This window comes from Zootermopsis nevadensis, unplaced genomic scaffold (assembly GCF_977971745.1).
Source record: "Zootermopsis nevadensis isolate Lab colony 2312 unplaced genomic scaffold, Znev_1.0 Znev_ptg000024l, whole genome shotgun sequence".
Classification (NCBI taxonomy): Eukaryota; Metazoa; Arthropoda; class Insecta; order Blattodea; family Termopsidae; genus Zootermopsis; species Zootermopsis nevadensis.
Window position 1 is genome coordinate 17,595,229 of NW_028259156.1, and position 14,683 is coordinate 17,609,911.

The 14,683-nt window shown below is 39.5% G+C and overlaps 2 protein-coding genes across 3 annotated transcripts in view; both read left to right on the top strand.

The window, feature by feature from the left end:
- The window catches only part of ZnT49B (solute carrier family 30 member 9), a 29,082-nt gene extending 20,813 nt beyond the window's left edge, over window positions 1-8,269 (top strand). The window contains exon 14 of the mRNA XM_087354969.1: window positions 8,140-8,269. The gene's annotated coding sequence lies outside the window, so the exon portion shown is untranslated. The remainder of the gene's footprint in view (window positions 1-8,139) is intronic.
- On the top strand, window positions 830-14,323 carry LOC110829583 (arylsulfatase B). Of its 2 annotated transcripts, none has more exons than XM_022063442.2 (10): window positions 830-1,080; window positions 8,140-8,271; window positions 8,491-8,650; window positions 9,060-9,286; window positions 9,783-10,032; window positions 10,731-10,888; window positions 11,471-11,619; window positions 11,988-12,130; window positions 12,486-12,777; window positions 14,155-14,323. In XM_022063442.2, exons 1-10 carry the CDS (start codon window positions 1,063-1,065, stop codon window positions 14,321-14,323), a joined length of 1,698 nt encoding a protein of 565 aa, XP_021919134.2. In that variant the 5' UTR covers window positions 830-1,062. The 2 variants fall into 2 exon arrangements, with proteins under 2 accessions (XP_021919134.2, XP_021919137.2); XM_022063445.2 differs by lacking the exon at window positions 830-1,080 and adding an exon at window positions 6,400-6,803.
- Window positions 14,324-14,683: the final 360 nt, after the last annotated feature.

Below are 14,683 nucleotides of genomic sequence, written 5' to 3' on the forward strand. Positions count from 1 at the left end.
ATAAGGCTGTAGAAGTTGGAACCCGTTTTCTTGTTTCATATAGTCTACACGACGTTTAGGTAGTTGTCTCTGTTCCCGTTTTTCTCATGACTGATTAGTATTATAGACCGTACTGATACGTAACCACTTCCTTCAACATATTTAGCTTTCGAGAACACGCAACTTTAATAATACGCCACAAATTTATTTTTAAATGAGACAAGTCATTTGTAACGTCCTTTCTTTTTTTGGCATGTGAACACAAATTTGGGGTGTGTACGGAGCGACTCGGTAACCTTTCCGTCATATTGTGCCTTACTGCTGTCCCAAATTGGTGAGTAGTCTTGCCAGGTTATGTTACGTTTATATTTTACGACGAGAGTAGAAAGCTGAACGCACTGGAGTACAAGTATTTCCCAAATGCATGCTTTGCGATTTTGCACACTTAATTTACAGCAAAGTTTGTTGCTAAATTTACTACACTGCAATACGCTAGAAATGTTTTTTTTTATTTTATTTCATCAAGTACGCACTGTAAAGCTTTCTTCATTTTATTATTTCGGTTTTATCGAACATCATTGGCCAAGTGTTATGGTTCCTTTGCGGTACGGACTGAATGTTTAAATATTATTTAGACGATCTTTGGCTTCCGAGGTGAAATGTCATGCGAATCATAATTTTTGAATGCTCGTAAATACTTTAATTCTTCAGTAGAATGATGTAGCAGTTTCTGCAGTGGAATTAATCAAAGATGCGGACGTTTCTGCAGTGGAGCAGTATGTTCGTTTCGGTATCGCACGTCCCCTCCCTAGTGACAGATAGGAGAGTGCAGATATATATATATGCATTTGTATCAGAGGAGAGTCGGACTCAGTTCGGCATTGAAGCCTGTCCTGACTCTTAAGTGTGTCATAGTCATTCACTTTCATAAGCCAGTGTTTACAATCGGCTTCCTAGTCACTGGTGCTGGAGAACTTCGAATGCTTGTACACAATTTTCTGAACACGCTATAATATTTATTTTGTTTTAACCTTTTTTATTTCGGAAGTAGTATTCGGCACATGTTATATTCTGAGTGTCTAGATGTCTCCTACGCTACAGGTAAGTTGCTGATAAAGAAACGTTTCTCCTTGTTTCGATTTGTGTTAGTTTTAACTTTATTTGGAAAACTCAAGACAAACTCTTTATGATTTGTATACTTATTCACAGTATCTAGAATTTGACAGATGATCCAAATTAATTATTTCAGTTTTAAAGACACTTGATAATGAACGGAATAAAAATCCCAGGCCAGCTCAATTTTCATAATAGTTTACTACTGCAACCTGATCTATAATGCGTGTTCCAAAACGTTATTAGAATCTTTAGGACTTTATTTTCATCAATAAATCCGACCTGGATCACAGGTTGTCAAATTAGGGTAATTTATACCTGTTTCTGAGACAATCGGCAACTCTTCATTATGTATTTATGGGTTTCGTATTATTTTGACTGTAAACAGCGTTAACCATTAGATCCTTGTAATGGTGAAGCGTTGTTTTTCTTTGCGGTACGGACTGAATTATTATTCTTCCCCAAGTATTCTCATCTCTTGAAGTGGTATACCGACTAAAGTTTACATGCAATTCACATCTCTCCGTGTACGGATTATGAAACTGTTCATTATGTAATTTTCCTTCCATATTTTCGTTACTTCTCGTGTAATAAGTTCAAAGTTATTTATTTTTTACGTAACTCATAACGATATTTCTGATTAATATTGTTTCAGTGAAGTGGAAGAGTGATAAACAATAGCTCTAAATTGTTAATAAATACAGTCTCAGCACAGAGTTTCGATATTCCCCGCTTGACAATTTAGCTGCAGCAGGAATTCAGTTGTCTTGGAGCGCTTGCCATTTGCATGATACAGCACTTCAGCGCATTCCTGAAAAACTGCCTGTGTCGCCTGTAACCTGGTTCTATAAACGTTAATTGTTTGACACAATTACAGCGCCCAGCCAGTCTGAATATGTTACGATACTTCAACGGCTCAGGTATATAAAATGATTTTGCTGACTTTTTTGTCAAACTTCATCACGTTTGGTCACGCATTGTAAATCGTCACGTTTCGACACTTATGGTCATCCATTGTCACGACCTCAAAGCAGATCACGCCTTCACACGCTAGGGCACGCTCGGTCACGTAAGGCTCAGTTTATTTTTCCTAATTTGGAATATGTTAGATGAAGTTACGAAGGGTTAGGTTAGGTCAGGATAGGCAGGGTTATGATATATTGGGATAGGTTGGGTTAGGTTAGGGTAGGTTGGGTTAATTTGTTAGGTCAGGTAACGTTTTGAAAATCATTGCGACGTCTCGACACTTATGGCCCCATCTCGTCATGCTATGTCACGCATGATCACGCTTTGTAAATCTTCGTCACGTTTCGACACTTATGGTCATCAATCTCACGACCTCATAGCAGATCACACCTAGTCACGCTTTATCACGTTTGGTCACGCTTTGTAAATCTTCGTCACTTTTCGAGAAATATGGTGATCATTTGTAAAAGCAGGTCACGCTTTGTCACGCTTGAGCACGCGTTGTAAATATTCGTCACGTTTCGACACTTCTGGCCTCATCTTGTCACGCCGTTACATTACCTCACGCTTTGACACACTTCAAATCTTCTTTTGTATTTTAGCACTTATGGTGACCTCTCGTCACGTCTCGTATAGCAGGTCACGCCTAGTCACGCTTGGTCACGAAGACTAATCACAGCCAATTAACAGCTGTGTAGAAGAAGAATATTAGCCTTACCTCCAGAGGAGGACCGAATAGCGAAAGTTTTCGTCGGCAGTTCTATCCAGTGCAGCGAGACTTATTTGTATTTGCACTTGGCCTTGTTCCTGTCGACTCTTGACACAGATTGCTTATGAAACTGTCGATTTGACCTCCGCTCATGGAGAGAAGTCGACAAGACTTGATCAATCTGTGTCAACACTTAGATATCGTATCATGGTTGCAGTCACTTCGGTGGGCTTTTAAGAATGTACAAATGATTAGCCCCGCCTATCTGTGGCTACCGCGTAAGGTTTACGTAAAATCGAATTGCTTGTACAGCATTATTACTGAATATGGGACATCCTGAACACTCTTAGGTTAAATAAAATACGTATAATCAATATCTGTTTAAACTTCTTGTATATTATTAAATATGATCTTAGGTAAGCTCAGGATACGGTTTAATGGCGAGATTTTGTGGACACGGTAATGAACCTTCTGATTTGCATGTAATTGGGATTTTCTTGACAAGCTACGTCACTATGAGCTTCTCAAGACGGATTCTTCTCCATGTAATTCTTATTATATTTATGAATTTTTCTTGCGAGTCGCTTGTTTTCAAAATCAGTTCTGTTTAATGACAGTTTTCATGAACGTGTTAGTCGGTCTTGTTCATATGGTTTTCAGCCATGGATTGTTATAATATAATGAATGAGACATGATGTTCTGCAATTATACAGTACCTTACAGGCTATATTACGCACATGTTTCGAGGTTAAAAGGTTTTAAATACGTCTTCCAGCTTTCTTCCTGCGTCTTTAAACTGCAGCTGTTTTCGTCTCCTGCACTGAGTTATTCGCTGGTAACAATCTTGGTTTAGGGATCTGGACTTCGATCTCGCTACGAAGTTATTTCTATTGTGATTTTCATGAGATCATCTTCCGAAAATAGACAAAATGAACTAAAGGAATTTGTTACTTCAAGGCCAGATGCTTAAATTACAAGAATACTGCGGTTCTTTGTTGGCTTGCTTGATGAAATCGTACGGCCATTCGTTTCCGTGAAAATTCTGAACATTCTGAAAAAAATAAAATGGTTTGGGACGAATTGGAGAATAATACTTCTGGAAAAAAAAAATACTCCAACTGTTCATTATTTGCAAAGCTGATCACACTACAGATATCCGGCCATCGTGACTGAAGTTTTCGTATTTTTTTCTCAGACCCTTGAGGCAAATGCTTGGATAGTACCTCAAGTTAGGCCACGACCACTTCCTTCCATATCCTTTCCAATTCATTAGTCAATAATGATCCTGCTATGTGAGGTCATATTGGCTGTGCAAAAGACAAACCATGAACAGACGATTGATATTACACTGCATTTTCTTGATTATGGCTTCTCGGCGCGTTGGAGCAGTTCCCAGGCTGTATTACGTTCTGCAGTGGTCACAAAACCAACATTGAGAGAGGCACGTGTTTAATTATGAGCTAGTGTAAGATAAGGCACTGCAGAACGTACTCATAAAATGTGCGCCTTGTTTAAGGACGCCCGTGTCAACCTTCATATAACATCAGGATATTGTGAACTGAGGAGAATGTTACTCGTTATCGGTGCCACACTTAATCCGTTGAACGATAAAAACTCTTCGCATTTCGCGAGCATATCTCATGAGAGAATCTGGAATTCAGAATTTCCAACATTCTTCGCAGTTGGCGTCGATTGCACCGGAACTCTTTGTTCGTCCGTCTGTCCAATGTTCCTGGGGGACGCGTGCGTGTCCGTCGGGAGCCTAATTGATTTCCTGAGCCACAACTTACAAAATCTTCCTGGTCGGTTCTTCAGCTCTCTCTCTCTCTCTCAATTCGTTGTCGTTCGCGACATAAATTGGTTATGACCGAATCATTTGGAAATGTCTCTTGGAACATGGCTGACTTCTCTCTCGTTCCCTTTATTAAAGATTAATTACGTCACCGCCCGGTTCACAGAGCCAAGGATGTTTCTAGCGAGTCCACTTGGTCTTCACACGTGCAAGTGTGTGTCTGCGGGGGTGAGGCACGGATTTCAGCGCCTTAAGTCTGGGGTCACGGACAGACAGGGTCCTAAAAAGAGCAATAAGGAAATGGCATACCAGCAGACGGGTGCACAGACGTTGACCTTTGGCAACAAACAAACGAATACCGGAAAACGTGAATTAAGTCACGCGTATGTTTTTCCTTGTCTCACTTCCTGTATTTTCTCTTTTTCTCTCTCTCCCTCCCTCTCTCGTTTGTCCTTTAAAGTGACGGATTACGGGTTAGGCTACCAGGGCTCGATTCCCGGAAGGAAGCCTCCGCGTCCAGCCCGGCTCTAGGGCCCAGCCTCTTGTCCAAACGGCATCGAGGGTCCTGTACCTGGATGTAAACCGACCGAGACGCGAGACTCATCCCTCACCTCCATCTAATGCCGAGGTCAAGAAGGAGAGGACCAGTGCCTCCACTACCGCGTGCGTCTACATGGCTTGCTGTCAATGCAACGTTTACCATTCTTGCGCCTTTGAGGAGAGATGACCTTCGCGAATTTCCGTGCTGCCAGTCTGCATAGGAAACGGGCTCCTCCTTGACTCTGAACAGCCTCTCGGTCCATTCAGTTCCTGCTCCCGCACTCACCCGAATACAGCCGCGGACTGAAAAGTCTGTCTGGAAGATCAAAACCCGTGGAAGGAACAATTTCATTACTGATGCCTCGTTGTGAGATCATTATATATTCTTAACAGAGTGCAAGAAGTGAACGCATAATTGGGAGGTGCTGTATCAGAGTGTCCGCAAATCACTTTATGGCGAATATAATTTTGGTTTGTAGGTATCGATCTGATGTAAGATTACGTATTTTACATAAAAGCCAAAGTATGAATTTTTATGATTGGCTTATTCCTTTATGACGACAATTCAGAATCGTAATGGTTAAACACATAGAAATTGGCGTAGTAAAAAGTTATAAATATGTATATAAAGTTTACACCAAGCTTTATCGTGTGTTGTAAATGCCCCGCATACTTCACTCATTTTCCCGATGATGAAGGCAGCAAGCACCTCTGAAACGTCAGCCATTATTTACCAGACTACAGGGCGCAAAACTTACGAATTCTCTGTGAAAGAATGAAGATGGTCGTCTTATAGCATGTTACACTTTGTAATACTGAAAGATTACCCTTGAAGATGGAGGCATTAAGCTCCTCTGAAACGTTGGTCAGTAACGAACAGACTATATGATGTTGTGTCCAAGAAGACAGTCATGTTCAGACTAGTCGCCGTGAGAACCTGAAAACGAACTCTGTTTGGAAAAGGTACTTTCAACGTTCACATTTGAAAAAATACCAATAGCGTTTTTATACGGCGAATTTACGCAGCGATAATCAATTCCAGAGGAAATTAAAGAAATGTCTCACCAAATTGTATAATTTTAGCCTTAAGATATAAATTGAAGCATATGAGAAAAATTATGCCATATGTTCTGATTGATTGATCATTTGTGCACAGTTGTTAGGAAGCTGTACTGTAAGGAATTGGCCAGTTTTTTGTTCTTATTCTTATTCTTCCCAGTCCACAGTCCACTGCAGTACCGACTCTGCGTATTTATTTCTTATAGACCGGATTTAAAAGTGACATCATGATTGAAATAAGTGAAGGTCGGAATCAGACGTGAAGATGGTCTCTGCACAGGATGCAACAGAAGCTTCGTCTTGTACTTTTGTAAACTGTTAATGTACTCGGAGCAAATATTTTATGTGTTGTGCTTCCGCTATACGGACTGAATGTTCCGGCAACAAAATGTCAGTGAGAGTATTTGGGCCTGAGAGCGTGGAAGCAACTGGAGCATGGAAAGATTTACAAAAGCAGAACATTCCATAATTTGTAATCTTCCCTTAATTTTGTTCGGGTGATGAAACATGATGAGATGGACGGGACATGTGGCGTGCTTAAGTTAAACGAGAAATACGTGCCTATTTTGTTTGAGAAATAGGGTGTGAAAGTGTTGATTCGTTACGTCTGTCTCTGGAATCAAACTGTGGACTTTTGTGAAGATGGTAATGAACCTGTGAGTTTTGTAACAAGGAATTAATATTTACTTTTCCAGAAAATTCTGTTCCACGGAGTTAGTTAATTGGATAGTTAGTGAATAAGTTAATAGATGTTTTAACAGCATGTTTATATTTTTAAACATTTGGTTCGAAAAATTACAGGATAATTCCGACTGGCCAAATTAGCATCTAAGGTATAATTTTTTCGTCGTGTATTTTACTCCAGTGTGGAAGTAAAAATGCGATGGGTAAAGACTTAAAGTACTAGCAATAATGCATAAAAATTAACAGAGTAGAATATTTTTATGTTGAACAACTTGCGGACCACCTGTTGATAAACACGTATGAGACGTTTCGACTCACCGTAGAGGTTAATTAATTCTTCTCTTGGAAATTAATCGGAACTCCAGATGTCCTTGACAGTTTGAACATGTGACGTGCTTGAAGTGATACCGCTTTCAATCAATCAGGTCTGTCAATCACTGCCTTAATCTAAATTTGCTGCTAATGGCATTATTAATATGTTGAACAATACACTTAAGATACTAGGAATGATAAAATAAAATTTGACTTGCCACATATTTGAACTGGCAGACTGTACACAGAGTGGGCCATAAGTTCTTAAAAGTTTTATTTAAAAATTGCAGTGAATGGCAAAAATATGTTACTGCTAGTTTTTATTTTTAGATAAACGTAACGTTTGCCATACTGAGACTAGATTTCTATAGCGCAAGCATTTAGAGCGTCACGTGACAAGAATTTAAAATTATGTTTATTTTGTTGCAGGAGTTTTGGCCTGTCTGTTGTAAACATTGTGTAGGCCTGTATAATGTACATCCTTTATATTTTATAAAGAAAGAAAAATGGCTATCCTGACAGACTTTTCATATCTTCTCAGCATTTATGGCCATTGACCCACTCTATTTAAAGTCTTAAATTGAAAAGTGTTGCTAAATATCGTATAAATATGTCTAACCCCGCTAAGCCCTTAAAGCTTACAAATGACATGTGCCATGTTCTTTAACATTCAGCAATTCTGCATTTTTACCTATTCTTTAAAGTTCATTGCAATCCTCCGATAAGAAAATTCGCTGTTTAAGGCGTATATAGGTTCAAATTTCGCTCAGCAAATGAACGAGAAGTAAGAAAAACAAATTTTGTTAAGGAAACCCGACGGGAAGATACCATATGTGAGATCTAGACGTAGCTGATGGGAAATATCAAAGATGGAAGTAGAATAATGGTAATGAAACGTATGTTACGGTTATTAATTTTAAGGCGTCTTGGTAGGTCTCGGTGTTGACGTTTGAACCTATCTAAATGCACGTTCTTTGTATTACAGCTACTGAAGATGGAGTTCTGGCTGGCAGTGACTGTGGTGTTCATCATTGAAGGTTGGCAGCAGTGTAATGGTTTCAGGTCAACTCACCAACACCATCGGCCACACATTGTGTTCATCATGGCAGATGACTTGGTAATGTACCAAAATTCAAAGGTTTTTTGTTCAGGGAAAACTTATTTATGGTAATATTATCTTTTGATTTTCTTACTTAGTTCGTGTACCACTCAACATTGGCTCGCGTACCATCAGTGGTACGAGTACCATAGGTTGATAAACGCCGCTCTATAAGGGTTGTACATCATGGCGTTACTTGGCAAGTTTTATGTTAATTCCTACTAATTGTGTCATCAGGGTTGGAATGATATTGGATTCCACGGATCAAACCAGATTCCGACACCAAATATCGATGCCTTGGCATACAGTGGTATAATTTTGAACCAGTATTACGTGACGGCCATATGCACACCATCACGCAGTGCACTTATGACTGGAAAACATCCTGTACACACTGGTATGGAAGCATTGTATTTCAGAATGGAAACACTCTGCAGAATCCATTAGTAATGAAAATGGTTCATAGATTTTAACCTAATAAATAATAATAAAATACTGTAAATAGATTATTCCTTTTAGAAAGTTAAGCAACAGAAGTCAGTTTATTACAGAATTAACAAATCTTAAGGAAACTTTCATAAAATATTTTTATTCCTTGTGTTTTATGGTAAAAGGTGTCAGTATGCAAACTGTTGCATAATGCCCTAAAAATAATTGATTATAATTGTTGTTGCTGCTTTATTGTTTATAGAATCTGCATTTAATGCAGTTCCCTGCAGTGCTTAATGTAAGGATTAAAAGAATCAATCAAATACAGAGACTCATAAACAAAGAAGGACCCGTAACAAAGTCGTTCGATGTTATAGGTATGCAACACACAGTGCTGTTTGGGGCAGAACCTCGTGGACTTCCGTTGACGGAGAAGCTTCTACCAGAGTACTTAAAGGAGCTGGGGTACGCAACACACATTGTTGGCAAGTGGCACCTTGGTTCTTATCGCAAGGAATTTACACCAACTTACAGAGGTTTTGATTCCCACCTCGGATACTGGACTGGCCACCATGACTATAATGACCACACAGCGGTTGAATCAGTGAGTTCATGAGAGCAGGTTACCTCTGTTGCATTACCTCAACCTTTATCAGCCATATGTGCCTGCTTAATGTGGTCCAACTGTCAATGTGTCACATTAGCAAACCATTAAACCATTAACGCCAAAGTTGATGTCTGGCCAGCAATAAATCCCCTGTTTAATTCATAACATGATCTTACCCATGGTTATTCATAGGTTGTTTGTAAAACAGCCTGACTTATGCCAGTTTCATCCCATTAACATCGCACTCCCTTTTATCTCGATATCTTTGAAGTAGAAATACTTATTTTAAATTACTTCTTTTGTTTCATAAATTTTACAGTTCACTTAATATTGTTAGGATAATTAAATCAAGGGAGATAAAATGGCTGGGACATGTAACTTCAATATGGATATGAGAAACCTATACAAAATTTTAGTTACAATGCTGAAAGTAAAGAGACTGCTTGGGAGACATAAGTGTAGATGGTATCTACAGCATCAATTTTTCTTTCAGCCTTACTGGGGTCTGGATATGAGGCGAGGATTGGAGCCTGCGTGGGATCTGCATGGACAGTACTCAACCGACATCTTCACTAAGGAAGCTGTGAGGCTAATCAGAACACACAATACATCAAAACCTCTTTTCCTGTACCTGGCTCATGCGGCAGTGCATTCGGGGAACCCGTACAACCCACTACCTGCACCCGATGAAGTTGTGGCAAAGTTCAGTGCAATTACAGACTATAATCGACGAAGATTTGCAGGTATTATTAACGTGAAAAAAAACTACGTTAACCCTGGGACTATGCAATGTTCTCCAGCCTTATGTTACTTCCTGACCTTCTAGTTTATCAATTTTTTCCTAAACTTTGGTCTCAAACAACTTTAATCTCTGAAGATGGCTGTTTTCTGGGTTGTAACACTGTGTAGTCTGGTAGAAATTTATCAATGTTTCAGAATTTCTTGCTTCCTCTGAGACATTCATAAAAATCTACCTGATTACACAGTTTTACAACCCAGAAGACAGCCATCTTCAGAATCACTGCCACGAAAATGTCAAATCTAACCTCAATCTCTGGTATTTTCTTAGAGTGAGAGACAAGATTTTATATCCATGTGAAATAGCAGGTAAAGTTCTAGTTTTCTATGTGTTAGTCTCTAGGTTTTTAGATAATATATCATTAGTCTGTTATTGTTGCCATTTGTCTTTAAAAATTGTACATTAACTTATTTTCTTCAGAACATTAATTTCTTCCATGCCATCATGGTTGTGAAAAGAAAGAGAAATGTACATTCTTAGTTTGCACTGTTACAAGTTAAATTGTCACAAAACTTTAATTACAGTGTAATTCTTAAGGGGATGAAATCATGTTTAATTTATTCTAACCTATAATGCAAGCGTACATACCAAATAATTTAGTCTGTGCATGGAACCCACTTTCTGCTCTCACTTGGCTTGCAGGTGTGTTACACAAGCTCGATGAATCCGTGGGAAAAGTAGTGGGCGCTCTGCACGAAGCTGGCATGTTACAAAACTGCGTTATAGTCTTCACAACTGACAATGGTGGACCAGCAGCTGGGTTCAACATTAATGCAGCATCAAACTGGCCACTGCGTGGTGTAAGTTCCTGCAAGAATTAAAACAAATTTGTCCCTGCTCTGCTTTATTCTGTTGAAACAGCCGTCAGTACCGATTGAAGAGGAGGATGAATAGCCCTTAGAAGTAGTCTCAAGTCTGTGGCAAAAATAAAACTTCCTTCCCCTTCCAAGAATTATTCAGCCCATAGAAAATCACTGGCACAGCTCTTATTGCAAGAAATGATAATATTAAAATTACATCATGCATAAAATGTGTATCGTGAGGCTGTAGGGTATCTGTTTGGGATCTTTAACTTTTTAGACAAACAGAGGTCTGTATTAGTATTTTGGAGGTACCTGGTTTGAATCTTGGTGGCTAATTCATTTAAGTTCTGTGCATTTTCTCATTACGATAATTTCCAGAAAGAGACGATGACTAATCTTTCAGTTTTTTTTAAATCTTTCTGTATTTACATCATTTGTCTCATTAATTATTTTTAAAAGAAAGCCAGGCAGTAAAACTAATATTAACGTGGGGCCTTCCAAATTCAAGCTGATGATTGCTGTTACATGAGTAGCAAATATGAGACGAGGCATGAAGCATTTATGTCTGTGTGCTGCCAGGTAAAAAACACCTTGTGGGAAGGAGGTGTACGAGGCGCTGGACTGCTGTGGAGCCCTCTGATAGCTCGCCCTGGACGGGTCTCCACCCAGCTGTTTCATATCACAGACTGGCTGCCCACACTGTACGCTGCTGCTGGCGGAGATGTTGGGTAAATCGCATACCGCCGTGTGTTAACATTATCAGTTTATGAGAAAGGGCACTAGTATGACGTACTGTCGCAGATACCAGGCAAATGCCCTGGTCACGTCGAACCATCAGCAGTGGTATTTTCAACTTTTCCCTTTGTCACTGTATTCAAAGTGGCATAAGAGTCATTCATATACGTCGGCTTCTAGCAAGTTGACGTCTCATGGTAAACCGTGACAGATAGAGATGGAATGGGGCAGTTATACAAGAGAGAACAGTGATTTAGCAGACACATACTTTGATAGGATACAGAAGATTGGCTGGGCTTTGTCATAAGATGATCCATCATAGAGGGAGTAACACCTTATTATTTTATATCTACTTTTTCAGATACCTTGGAGAAATAGATGGCATAAATGCGTGGAGAGCTCTGTCAGAAGACTTGCCTTCAAATAGAACTTCAGTGTTGCACAATATTGATGACATTTATGGCAACGCAGCACTCACAATGGGAGACTGGAAGATTGTTAAAGGTGTGTGACATATTATGAAAGCGTTTGATGAAAACACAGTGAACGCTTGTGAAGTTATCTGTGTGTGTGTTATACACCAGCACATGTTTTATATGTTGCTCTTTTTCTAGAATATTATTACTAGTATGTAGATATAACAAAGGACGATTTTAAATCTTCTAACGAAACATGCAAATTTTATATATCAGAGCAACGTACAACTAATTTTCTTTTTTAGAATCTGATAGTTTTTACCATCAGAAACAACATATGCTGGTTACAAAATCTAATGACAAAAATCCATGTAATAACAAATAAATTCATGTTTGAACAAGTTTCATAAGAGATTTTTAATTATGTTTGTGTATGATGACAGGGTCAACATACAGTGGAGCGTGGGATGGATGGTACGGTCCATCAGGCCGAGGAGAGTCACTGGTATATGAACCGTACCAGGTGATGATCAGTCAAGCTGGTCGAGCTCTGGCCAGGGCTGGGACAACGCTTACGCCATCCATCATTCAAACCCTGCGAAATCAGGCTGAAGTGATCTGTGATTCTGCGTCTCTGTACACACATGCAGGAAGAAATGGATGCAAGCCCCTGACAGCGCCATGCCTCTTTAACATCAGGAATGATCCATGTGAACAGACTAATCTGGCTGACGTGTAAGTAAAGCGGTTCTTAGTCAGTCAGCAGCATAATATCATCATCATCATCATCCTTTCCCGTATTAGGCCACGAGGCCTGTTACAGTCTTGTATTTTCCATCCATCTCTTCTGAGGTTGGCCGAGAGTTCTTTTCCCAGCAGGGTGGTATTTCAAAATTGCCTTTGGGAATCTGCTTTTGGTCATTCTATTCACATGATTTGTCCAATTTTGTCGATATCGCCAAACGTAGTTCATTACAGGTTCCATCTGAAGTTCTGTCATAATGTCCTCATTTCTCACGTGGTCAAGTTTGGTGCATCCCGCAGTTCTTCTCACGAATCTCGTTTCGCAAGCTGTTATTCTGCTAATATCCTGTTTTTTTATAAAGTCCAAGCTTCGCTTCCATATGAGAGGACAGGTCTCGCGAGAATGTCGTAGAGGCGTAAGCAGGTATGTTTCTGGACATGTGAGGGCTCGAAGACATTATTGATAATACCCATTGTTTTCGTGTATTTATTAATTTTTTGTGAAATATCCCTTTCGTCACAGCGTAATATATTTCTTACAAAAACCCGTAACATATAAAGCATCTTCACTAACAGATCAGTTGGTGATGAAGGACTTGTGTGGCCATGTTTTATCTGTGTGGGTGTTCACTCTTACTGGTTCAGTCCCTCTGACGTCACGTACTTCGGTTATTGATGCTGATTAACATTGTATTGAAATATTGTTACTAAAGATTCTTTATAAACATTTCTTCTTTCATTATAATTATATTTCCAAAGGGACGTGTTCTTTTTTACGGTTCTGAAACAAGGTTATCTGGCCCTATGGGAAGAACGTGCATTGAGGGTGCCGGGTGTTGGGGACAGTATTTCAACAACAGAGATGATGGAGAAAATTACACAGTGAGGAGCTTCGGCGAGGATAATAAAGTTGAGAAATTTAGCATCAGTTGGGAAATAAGTAATGCATACATAATTTTGGTTTGAAAATTTTAAGACAAGGTGCTATTTTATAAGCTAATGTAACCTACCCCTGACTAAAAGATGCTTTCTGATGGTGGGTTTTTGTGAACATAGTAATGATGATTTTATTTCAGGATTGCAGGGAATTTCCGTGCCAGTTGAACAGCTGTTGACTTTCCAAGGAAGACCGTTTGCGGTGTAATTATTTTGTTAAAGGAACGGTGACTCTGTGTCCTTCATTTTTGTAAGGAGATGTTTCTGAGCTCTTATTTAGATGTGGCACCTGTTAATTATGGCGAAACTGAGTGGTCGTCGTCGTATCTCAGCTGCTTCGCCTCAGTGAAAAATTCCTCAATTTCTAATATGGATTTAATTACTTTCTGCGCGCAGATGCTTTCTAACCGATCCCTATTACATTCCGTTCAGGTATCCAGAAATCCTCCAGCTCCTGGAAATGTCAATAAACGAGATCAACGCTACAGTTGTCCCTCCAAGTAACCTCGCGTGGGATCCACGCGCTGATCCACGCTTCTGGGACCACACGTGGACGAATTTTGGTGATTACAGCATTTTGAATAATGCTGTAAGTCGGTGATCAGCATCCTCAAGCCTACGTCCAGTTCCTGGTACGTATACATAATGTAGACTGGCGTTAACATTTGTGTGCCTGCGAATAGAGCCAGATGATCGCTATGACAAAAGTTGGTCATTAAATTTTATTAATCCTTTCCTCTACCATTCTTCCTTGGTCTGCAAGGTCACTTAATTTAATTTGTGACATTGACCTCATTAGCGACGGTGGACGCTATCTGAGATTACGACACTTTACTGTATCGAGTGCAGTAAAGGATAGCAGATCTGGAATGTGTTTACGTCAACACAAGATGAGGCGTTTATCGAAAACGAATTGCCTTTTCTTTCCAGAATGGAGAGGTCAGTTGGGTAATGCAATTTG

Bases quoted from the DNA above. Each gene is read 5' to 3' on its own strand.
- LOC110829583 (XM_022063442.2), top strand. The intron at 8,651-9,059 runs GTATGGAAGCAT...TCGATGTTATAG, and splicing joins AAAACATCCTGTACACACTG to GTATGCAACACACAGTGCTG. The intron at 12,778-14,154 runs GTAAGTAAAGCG...CATTCCGTTCAG, and splicing joins CAGACTAATCTGGCTGACGT to GTATCCAGAAATCCTCCAGC.